Source organism: Mytilus californianus, unplaced genomic scaffold (assembly GCF_021869535.1).
Source record: "Mytilus californianus isolate M0D057914Y unplaced genomic scaffold, xbMytCali1.0.p SCAF_1, whole genome shotgun sequence".
NCBI lineage: Eukaryota > Metazoa > Mollusca > Bivalvia > Mytilida > Mytilidae > Mytilus > Mytilus californianus.
The window spans coordinates 120017952-120030030 of record NW_026262581.1 but is presented as its reverse complement, the minus strand read 5'-3'; the positions used below and the strand labels follow the sequence as shown (position 1 = coordinate 120030030).

The window sequence follows — 12079 nt, the reverse complement described above, 5'->3', positions numbered from 1 at the left end:
ATTTATTGTTGGGTCAACATTATCGGTACTAATGTTACTGCAGTAGATGCGCATATCGACAATCAATGGCTCTCCCTTGATGATCGAAGCAAAACTATTTTAAAATCCAGTACGTAATACCACAGTCGAAGAGGTAATAAAAATGTTGACAAGTTAAAATTTTAACACTTTCTATAATACTAATATCTTAAGATGTTTCGTCCTTTTACACATTTTCATAATTTCCCATGTCAAATATGTTGTTATCTTATTTTGAAAAAAACCCAACCAAACACAAAGAGTACCGTTTTTATGCAAATCATATTAAGTACCACTAAGAATCATGCAAAAGGTGATTCATGGGTGGAAGACCTACAGTTTCTATTCTTAATATTATTTGTAAATTCAAAATAAATAATCTCTCGTAGTTTTACCGATGCATGCTATCGTAAATTGGTTGACTGTAACGTTAAATATGTCTCACAAAATACCTAGAATATGTTACAGCTGTCGTAGCCCACTCCTCGTTTAGGACTACCCCCGAAAGCTACTTGTGATAGTCATTATCAAGCCTGGTATATTTGATGAGGTTTTACAAACACAGGATCTATGCAACTGTGGATGGACGTTACGTTCCTTAGAAATTATCAACGAGCCCAGCAGTCAGCACTTTTGAGTTCACTTAAATAACATTGAAATATGTATATTTTACAAAATTACTGTTATAAAAATGTTGAAATATTCGAAACACTAAAGTGTTTTACCCTCAGTAAAAGATTACCTTAACACTATTGGCACAACTTGAAATGTTACCTTCAAACTGATTGATTTGAGCGCCACTAAAAAGTCTTATTGTAGACAAAACGCGAATCTGGCGTGCCAAATTATGTGCCTGTTATCTTTGATGGGTTATTACAAACCTTGATTATGTTTATAGTTTTGCTTATATTTTGTGATGCTACTATACAATGGAGCCATCAACAATTGTCTAGTTTGTCCCTTGTCCTTAATAAGATTTGTGTTTTATGTGAAAATAACAAATTAAGTCAATTATCAGATTTCGAGAAGCTACATTTACTTGCAAATGATGAATTAAACAATGTCTTTAGATAAGGAAAAAGAGACATTTATCTATGATCTTTTGAAAGATGTCTTGGCTTGTAGCAGCACTGCCTGATAACCCCCAGGGTCTCAGTTTTTGGTATGTTCTTAAAATTCTTTTGTTTCTGTATAGTGTTTTGTGGAATTTGTATGTGATATGGTATTTTTTTTAATCGTAGTATTGTCTGTCCTGTTCCACCTATAATGTTAATTGTCCATTATAAAAATGATTTTTTTTGTGGATCGAATCAGTCAACGAAATGATTCACCTTTGTTTCACTTTCAATGTTGACATTCTTTTCCTTTGAATGGCAGAACACGCCTTATACATGCGTAACCAATCTCTAGCTAATGGGTTGAACTGAAGGTCACATGAAAACAGATTCAATGAGGTCGAATTATTCACTTGCAATTGAATAATTCATCAGCGATGTTTCTTAGCTTATTATGACAAAATTGAACTAAACTGGCTGCTAAAAGCGAATTATTATTTCACTATTTCACTTTCATTAATGATTGAACAAAAAAAATCATATTTAATTTTTTTTTATATCTTGTAGCTAATGCCCCTTTAAGACTAATCGCCGATTGTGACTTCTCATCTCCTATCCACATTTTACCTATCATGAACTTCGTGTTGGTTTATAAATAGTTTGATAATTAATGTTTATGAACTAGAATTTTGACTCATCGGTATTTTGCCCTCAAAGAATCGTCTAACTTTGTAATTGGCATCATGTATGATACACAGCTGATGTTCACATGATCTGGTGAAACATCTTAAAAAATAATATGAAACTCAAAGAAACTTTTTAAAGCGATTTTAAATAATTATTTCGTTTATTTGTGTTATACCGGTATGAAAACAATGAAATTTAAAAAGAAATTAATACCGTTGTATAAGGTATTCAAATACAACATTAAATTTCTTTCCAGAGGCACCGTCGAATATAAGATGGCTTTCCGAGGTGGCAAATGACAACGGTAACTATGATAAAAAATGCATCGAAAAACAAACATGTAATATAACATGTATTGTTAATAGTGGTATACCGCTGAAGTTTTGTTTATATTAGACGACAAGAACATGTATGCTATTGGTGGACCCGGTATGTTGATCTATACATTCATACCAACGAAACTAGATCACTTGAAGGAATTCGTTTGTATGACAAATATGTCAACGAAAAATTTTCAACTCGAATCAAGAATTAAACTAAATGTACAATGTAAGTATTTAGAAACATACTGCAACATACCCCGATTAGCAAGCGAAAATTAACTGTTCTCTTTTAATATTTTATTTCCAATACAGTTCATTAGAAATACACATATGACTGTTTTAGACTTTAAAAAAAGATTTTTTTTTAGCATTATTCATACAATCTACAATTATGAAAATTAAATGTTTGCCTAGCTTCACATTTCATGTAAAACTTGATAGTATAAAAGGAAGAAGTTTTTTATCGAACTAAAGCATTCAAGTCAGTATTGTTCCGTGTTCCCTCGATTTTTCATCGTAAAAAAAGAGAGGAACATGTAATGAATGTATATTAAATCTGAGCAGCAGTCTTTGACATTATGATTTGTCTACCTCTGCATCTTTGATGTGTTTTTCTTTTCATTGAATTCGCGAGACAAAATAATGCTCAAGGTTTATCAAAATATTTTCGGACGCCTTTTATACCTTATGCGGGACATGAAGAGGTTTAAATGAGACCTTTGTGATTTTGGATTCAACAGTAGTGTAATTTGTATAATATTTTGGATAAACCTGTTGTGTCCATGATATCCTTACCGTCATCGGATATTACAGAAGGCTCGAATGTTTCCATTATTTGTAAGCCAGACGCAAATCCAAAAGTGTTTGATCTTCAGTTGTTTAAAGACGAGAAAGCTGTTTTACACACAGATAGTGATTACAACAGCCTTGATATGAAAAACTTTACTCGTTCACTCGCCGGCAACTACAGATGCACTTGTAGAAATATTATTGGTACAGATGATGACGAAATTCAACTAAATGTTTTATGTAAGTGTTTGTTATCATTTTACTATGGTTAAGTAATTGTACCTATATCTATATTCTTTTCTTGTCTAATATTTTCATATGAGCATTCCTTTACAAATTCAAAACTAATGGCTCAACACCTGTCCTACCTTCATGACAAATATTGTGTTGGGATCACAGATAAAGCGCCAAACAACATCGTTTTTGTGTGTAAATAACATTACATAAACTGCTTGATAAAGGAATTAGATATTGACATTTCATCTGGAAACTAAGCAAATACCCCAACGACACTGGTTCTGTTCCATGTTCATTTGGAATTTAATCAAAGATAAAGAATTGGATTTTCCTTCACTGTATTTCATATAAATTAAATGGCCTTACAAACAGCTTTATATTGCTGGGTCGTCTTAGTGCTCCACGAAATCTATTTTTAAATTATTCTAACATCGATTGTATCAGCAATCAAAGCCGGGCCTCAAAGTTATTGTAAAACTATATACTCTAGGGGCGATGTGAATAAGATGTGGATACTAAAAAATCCAAAAGTTCTGTTAGAGTACACACAATCTAAGCATTATCTTTATTGTATAAAATTCTAAACTCTAGATCTTTTGTAGTTTGTTTGATATTTGGCAATCATTGATTCAAGTGCAAACAACAGATTTCGTGTTTATGAAGTCAGTCAATATTTGGTCACATTGGAAGCAATGTCAGTGTTCAAAGTGTTCTTTTAAGAAAAAAGAGCCCACTTTAGACTAAATTTAGATAGAACTTATACTCTCCTGTGTTAAGAATTGTTCACCTTCTTGTCAGATCATGCAGTAAACATATCAGTAGTTCTTCATTTTATAGTTTCTATATTTTATCATATTAGATATCTCTATTTTTTCCATTTTCTACTTTTTGAAAGGACAATTTTTGGAAAGGAATACCCCAAGCGATATAATTCAGATTTGTTAAAGACGAAAACAGGCAACAAATGCAACTTTTCGGTTGTCGTTTTTGCATATTTAATGTTTGAAGTGTCCAACATTGTTGTCTTCATCATCCCAAGCCAGGATTATTATTTTATAACCAGCTCTGAAATTTTAGACCAAAATATGGCATATATATTAAAGCATTGAATAGTCATTAGTATGAAAAATCAGGATTTTGTGCTTATGTTGTAAATTTGGACAAAATGAATGCAAAAAGATTGATACAGTCATCTATATATGTTTAAGTGATACTTTTTACTATTTTTTTTAAATAAGATAAGAAATGATTGGATACATGAAAATAAAAAAAGATGTAAACCAACATGTAGGTATGGGGACACAAAGTGACCCATATTTCTATAAGTAGTGGGGACACACAAGTTTTCCTTATAGCAAATAGTTTCACAACGAATCAGCATTGCATTCATGGTGTCATAAAAATTCTTTATAACTTAAAGTCAGAGTATAGGGGAAATAGTATAATTTCAATTTCCTGGCATTAGTTTGGCCTTTTGTGTACCAAATGTTTAGAAAAGGCTTCAAAATTTTCATAAATTTGATGTAAAATGACGATTGCAATGTATACTATAAACAAGCTCCGTTCGAAGATGGTCATGCCACCATTTGACTTCAATTTATAATACAGAATAATAAAGTTCTAATATTACGCATAACTGTTTTGTCCTGGTTTTAATAATAAAAAAGTGGCAAATTTAGAAAATGTTAGTATTGTCGCCTATGGGAAAAATACTATCGCTACCCCTGAATAGCGTATAAACATGCTAAAGTGGTTCGACTCCAGATTCACAAATACGCATTTATTCCGAAATATCTGTGAACGCAAACTAGTATTGTTGTCAAATCGGATTGTTAAATCCGAGCTTGTTATGTCATGTAATGGGATATAAGATGCAATCTATGTAAACTAACTGATCTTTGAATAAACCTTTCTTAACGTTTATCAATTTTACACTGTAGTAAGATCTTTGAAAACTTGTCTTTATCGATACTAACATTGCCAAAAAACTAAAAGATACTAAATATGTATTGGTATACACCTGTCGATACTTATATTTGTAACCTGAAAACCATTAGTGAATAATACCAATTTGATTTAAAGAGAGCACAAAATGTAAAGCAGTGAGTGATATCAGGTACTCAAAAAGTTTTATGGATAAGCATACCTTGTTCCGCATTAGTTATTGTTGCCCATATATCAAATATAGTATTTTATTTTTATATATAGTAATTAGTTGAAAACAAAGTTATTTGGGATTGTTTTTTGCAAAAGTCATATGGTTGAACACAGTTATGTGTATCATTCAAATCATCAGACAAAAACATAAATACGAAAGCTATGTTAACTGTTTCCTCATTTCAATTCTAAGTTGTGTTTTAGATGCGCCAGACGTTAAAATCATAACAAATACGTCCAGTGGTAGAGTGTACTTAAGATGTATTGCAGAAGGTTACCCCAAAAAATACAGATATCTTGAATGGGAACATAAAACTTTGATCGGAGAACACATACGATATTTAAAGGGAGACTCTACTGGAAGTTTATATCTTTCTGGGAATAACTCAGACACGAAGTACCAGGACAATGGCATCTATGTATGTAAAGTAGAAAATGGAATTGTCAACAAAAGAGGAAATTTAGTTCAAATGGCAACTATAAAGTTTAACAGTGACGGTAGGTTGTGTTTTTATTGCTTTGATAAATCAATGTAACTCTAGCAACCTCAGAAACAATAATTTTTATTTATTCATTATAATCATTAAAAAAACCAAATGATTAAAGTGTTAGTTTCATTGGGTAGAAATTCTTTACCAACTTTTGATTAGAAGTTTTCTTCTCGCAAACCGTTATTTAGGGCTCAAGGGGAGAACATAATAATAGTAAGAAGTTTTATATTAAGTAAAAGTGTTTTAAAAGGAAAACAAAACATTGCATTAGGAAAATATGAAATTCGTAGTACATATAGTTATTAAATTATAATTACTTCATTTCAGTACCCCCAGTGTTTGTTTCTGATAGTAAGAACGTGCAGTATGGTTCCTCCGGAAAGTCAACTAGAATTGTAACCTATATCTATGGTCGTCCTAAATATCACGTATTGTGTTGTTCTTCGCAAAACTGGACAATGTGTCAAGATTCACATCTTTATGCATTTGAAGAAAGAGTTACATTGGTGAGGGATACTTTTCATGGAGTTGTGGTTCTTCTGCAGGGATATCAAGTATCTTTTGTAACAGCTATGTTAAGGCCTGAAGATTTCACGTTATATTCATTTGAAGCCATAAATGAACTCGGTTCTGAAAAACTTATAGTTCAACTGAAACACGTAGGTAAGAAAAAATTTAAACATATTGCCAATGGCATAAACATTTCTAAGAGAATAAACATTACCGTATAAAAGAATGCTTTCGGATTATGATAGCAAGCTCATCTGCTGATTTGAAATATTGCCATCATACACTCTAATATCGGTGGTTGTACTTCGAAGTAGATTTTATACAAATACGGTATCAAATATGCCATGGTTCAATGATTTTGGATTAGACATTTGGTTGTGGTTATTTCCATTACTGATATCCGACAAGACAGATGGTGTGTTTCATTTGTTTTGAATGATCTGGTTGAAATTTAAGAACATTGATAATTGTTTAATCCATTGAACACAAATATAAAAAGATCTTGAGTGACACACATTGCAAGGTGTGGAAAATAGGAAGTAATCTAAAATCTCTGATAAAAAAAAAAAAAATTTAAAGAATATTTTGCAATCGAGTATAGAGCAAAACGTTATTCAATGTTTTTTACTCCATTAGAAATAACACAATAAGCTACAGGCATTAGATATAGAAGAATTTGCATTATTGAAAAGAAAATTATCCCAAGGTATTATGTTTGGCATGGGAAAGTATTTCTTTCACCATTTTAAAGCGGGATGTTTTATTTCAATATTAAGGTCTAGCCATTTATTGAGTAGATACCTAACCTGAATAGAATTTTAATATATATATATATTATATATATTAACATTACAAGATTTGTCTAATGAGATTATCATATGTCTTTCAGGTGAAGATCCAAACACAGAATGCTTGAACTCTTTGAGTAGCTACACTGGTAAGTATATTAACTTTATAAGGTCAATATTATATAAAAATGAAAAATTTTCAATGTAGTTCTTTAAAACATGTGGGTGTTTGTGCTGTCAAAATGTCCTCAAGTATACAAGTATTAATTCATCTTTGACTTTCAAAGTTTCATCGTTCCTGATGAAGGTACATTTTGTATAAATCTAGAGAAGCACTTCATTGGACTCACCAACTTTATAAAGTATTATTTTGATGATCTTCAAACCCTTACTTTAAGATCAAAACATTTATCCGAAAATATGATCCAAAATTGCATTTAGAGAAACTAATTAAAACTACAATAAACTAAATCACACTCACTCACACATATCTTTTATGAAAGAAACATGATTCAAATCTGCTCGCAAGCAATGTATATACATTTCCCAACTCATTCGGTATCCAAGTGCTTGCAGCTGCTACTCAGACTTCATAAAACGTCCCCAGTGTCTGAGCAGAATGTTGATAAAGCAGGGTTATGTCAAAGAACGTCTCGTCCTTTTTCTAAAATAGTTCATCGGAAGATACCAAGACTTTATTGATAAATATTCCGTATCAACTTCACAAATAATACATGAAGGTCTTGGAGTATAGATTCTAGGTACTGGCGTTTATCATCTTAAATACGTGTTATAGTGTTCTTTTTATTTGTCTTTGTATATTGTCAACCTTTACTGTTTAGTCCATTTTTGGTAATATCTTTTTTGATTTGGCTCGGTATTTATACATTTCGTCATTGTGTTATTGTGCTATGGTCATTTTTTTTTTGTATTCTTGTCTTTCATTTTTGCCTTTGTGCTTTGTCTATTGAGTGTCTATATGCTATTTTGTTTTTCGTTGTTGACATAGTCGTTTGTTTTTATAGTGATTAAGAATATAACACAATGTTGACTGATATACCCCAATTTTCACATTTTTACCTATTATGTATAGAATATTTAGTACTCAGAATGAAAAAAAGAAAGAAATACATTGGTAAATTAAAACATATGACGAGCGACATGTGTCTGTGGAATAATCTGCACCGTGATCAAATGTTTAAAAAGGTTATATACTTATTTATTTTTTCATACCTTTTCCCTCGATTGTTACATCATCGAATAAGACTAATCACCGATTTCATACTTACCATGAGTAGCACTGCAACTGCCACTAGTGGAGTGAAGTCACCTCAGGTTAAGGTGTGTTCGTGTTGTTTAGTTTTTTTGGTTTTCTTTGTAGTGTTTTGTGAACCTGTTTCTCTTTTCATCGTCTTTTTGTTTTTTGTCATGGCTTTGTCAGTTCTTTTTCGACTAATGAGTTTTGAATGTGCCCTGGTATTGTTATCCTCTTTTATATAACGTTTGAGAACATAACAACTAAACTGTTCCAATCACACAAACCACACACCGGTTTAGATCATTCTTGCCAGGAAGTTGCAACCTTACTTAAAGTATAATTACACAATCTATGAACTTATAATTTACAGAAAAAAATGTATTAGTCGAACCTTGACAGTAATGAAAAACTTGCTATTAGGCAGATAACACCACTGTTAACCAGTAACTCTAATGTATTTATTTATTAACAAACCTGATAATTTTCACTATTGTGATCTGATCTAAACGATTAAGTAAATAAGTAAATTGTGTTTTTACTCATTTATTACTGGCATTACTGTTATTTCAGGTGAAAGTAAAGCTACAATTTACATAACGGTATTTATTATGATGATATTCATTATTCTAATACTCAGCGTTTATCACATAATCTTAGTCAAACGAGTGAAGAGTCAAACAATTAAAAATAAGGATAATGTTGTTAACGTAGAAAGTCAGTATGAAGAAATTCAGATGGAAGAAGTAGGCCAGACAGACAGTACAAATGATGTACCGCATAGAAGTATTGAATGTTTAGCGGCCGAACTTAATGATAGATCGTGCTCTTCTGACAATTATAATGACAACTCGTTAGACAGACACTCAGCTACAGTAGATAGTGTTGATGAGCGGGGCGAAACACAGTATAGTTCATACGAAAAATTTCAGGATGAACAGTGTTTCAGCGATTATGCATACACAGAGGGAAGATTGAGTGATACCTTTGTAAAGCATATTATGGAGGGATAAAATTGACGTTATTCTATTAGAAATAATAACTATTGACAAATGACTGAAACAGATATGTAAAATACTAATAATAATTAGGATATACTTGTCACATCGCTATAAAACGAAACAGATTTGATAAAAATTGTTCTGGCAGTTAGATTTTTTGCTAGTCTAATTTTATGACACAAATTTTCATGGAATGTATGCCAAAAGCTTAAATGAAACAGTCAATCTTTTGTACATTCAATGTAAAAATTTGGAATATTTCACTTTCTTTGAATTTGGGAAAATTGTTTCAATGTTAACCGATTTTTTTCCACTGTATCTGTGTGGGTTTCGTAAATATTTCTACAATATATTCTACAATATCTTTTGTTTTGCAATTAAAAAATAATCAAGATTGCTTTATATTTATTTGTATTCATAACATCTAAAAAAGTGCAGATGGGCCAGCGGGTTCGTATATTTACAACGTTGTATATAGTGTCTCTTCCATCCAGGGTCATCATGTCACGTGCTTGGACTGAAATATGTTTGAAGTGATTTCCTACAAGCTTTACCAAATAATTAAAAAAGGGTCTGTATACAATTTGTTGAATTCATTTGTGTCTCTTTAGTGTTATGTGAATCTAATCTTTTGACATATATGCAATTTCGCGCATGTTGCCCATTTAATTGAGAATTACCTCGGTCATTGTTTGCAAACTTTGCCAACTCAATAGCAATGTTGATCTAACATTATTTCTGAGGGTCTAAATACTCTTTGAAATATTTAAAAAAAAATGTTTATGTATACAGCAATCATTTTTTAGGGTCTTCAAATTTTGTCACGTAGTGTCTTGGAGTCTTTGTCCACCTTTGTGGGACTTTAATTTCCTTTATGAGTGATATACTTCATCAAACCATCAAATTATAAGGAATGGTGGTCTTATGTTCTGATTATGTTTAACATTTTTTTTGTTATTTAACAGGTATGGAATTTTAATTGTAAAACAATGCTCGATATTTCATACATGTATGTCTCACAGACTATTTTGTTTTCAGAGTAGTCGGGGGTCAGTTTTACAATAAAGATTTGTAGTTATTACTTTAACATCTTTTTTTCTGTTTCATCGGCTTGTTACCTTAGAGCTATCAAGTTTGGATTGTTTACAGATATTATACCGTCTTAATATCTACAGACTGCTTTGTTAAAAAAATATCTGTGTAGTGTTGTTTCGTCAGGTTTTATATGAAGTTTAGCAATCAAATGTGATTCATAACATTAAAGGAAAGATTCTGCAACAAATGGGCTCAGAAAGTACACATGAATATTATAACGACTATAAAAGATATAATTGCATATCCTTACAGTAAAAACCAGTACTTTCAATTGAGACAAAATAACCTTAAAAGGAACGAGCTTTTTAAAGGCTCCAAGGAGTTGAACATTAATTTTAACGAATTCAGATGTTAAACCAAATTTTGTAGGGTTTCTTGTGTAATTGACCAGTAAATAAATAATGGTTACCTTGTAATAGTCAGTATCAGCGTTAAAACTTGTTAATCGACGAGATTTTACTCAAAAGAAGAGTTTAAAAGTATACTTTAATCTTAAATCTCAATTTTTATTTTCTTAAATAGTAATTTCCTCAAACAGTGATAGCATGATTCGATGTTATGTCAGCTGGTACAAGTTGTTGGAGTATTTGATTTAATTTGTTTTAGTCATCATATTTGAGTGGAACAATTGTATGTGTTACAGGTATTTTCTAAATTTAGGCATTTTCTAAAATTGCTGTAAGATTCAGACTTTTTGTATATTGACTACATATTTTACAAAATGCATAGAAAAATTGTAAGGTATTTTACAAAATGCCTGAATATTTTATAGAATGGAATGTTAACAAAAACTGAGACTCTAAAAGTATTGAACAACAGAGCAATTTTGTCTGTAATAATTACTGAATTTTAACGCTTGCGTTTTGTGAGCTTAATGATTAAGAATAAATACTACTGAATTATATAAAACTCCTACAAGCACTGAAATCGACAATTATTTGCAATTTCATATAATGTTTGAAAGGCAGGATCTTTTTCATATTTGTCTTGATTTTGTTGCAAAGACATCGTTTGGTATTAAATCTGGTCTTAGCACTACAACCACATTTGGTAAAACCCGGACCCTGGCACATGTAATATGTTTGAAAACTCGCAGTACCATAATTTAATTAGCCCATTTCTAACGGGGGAACGTTTTGACATTTCGGAGCCCATAAATATCGTTAAGTTGCTTAGGAAGACAAATATATGCATATAGTTTCCCTTCCCTATCAACGTGCGGAATAAAGAACGTTTTGTATTCTATTCCGATATAAAATTTTCATAAAAGGTTCATGATCGTACGACCTCATTATGAGGTACACGAACTTTATTTTTAATATGTATAATAGAAAAACTAACCAAGTCAGCGGTATGTTGTTGTTGGTATTCTTGATCTATATGATTTTAGAAAATTTGAATAAGACGATTTTCCAAGTTGTGGCTAAATCGACATCTTTAAATCTGACAAGTATTTAGTACATGTACCAAAATATCTAAAAGACTCGAAACAATTCACACTGGGTATTAACTGTTCTTGGATTTGATATTTCAAAAGGTCTATTGTTTTTTCTTCATTTAAACACTCTCGAGCGTACATACAGATCGTTATTCAGAACCCTGTCTCGGCATACTGGAATTTGAAATGTAATAGGTTTACTTATCGATGGATAAAGACTGAAGAGTGTTAACTT

General features: G+C 31.3%; 1 protein-coding gene across 1 annotated transcript; it reads left to right on the top strand.

The window, feature by feature from the left end:
• Nucleotides 1–2854: 2854 nt before the first annotated feature.
• Nucleotides 2855–9708, top strand: LOC127732557 (uncharacterized). Its single transcript, XM_052241610.1, has 5 exons — nt 2855–3112; nt 5471–5764; nt 6085–6420; nt 7157–7204; nt 8884–9708. The coding sequence occupies exons 1-5, from the start codon at nt 2866–2868 to the stop codon at nt 9321–9323; spliced, it is 1365 nt and encodes a 454-aa protein (XP_052097570.1). The 5' UTR covers nt 2855–2865; the 3' UTR covers nt 9324–9708.
• The last annotated feature ends 2371 nt before the right edge of the window (nt 9709–12079 follow it).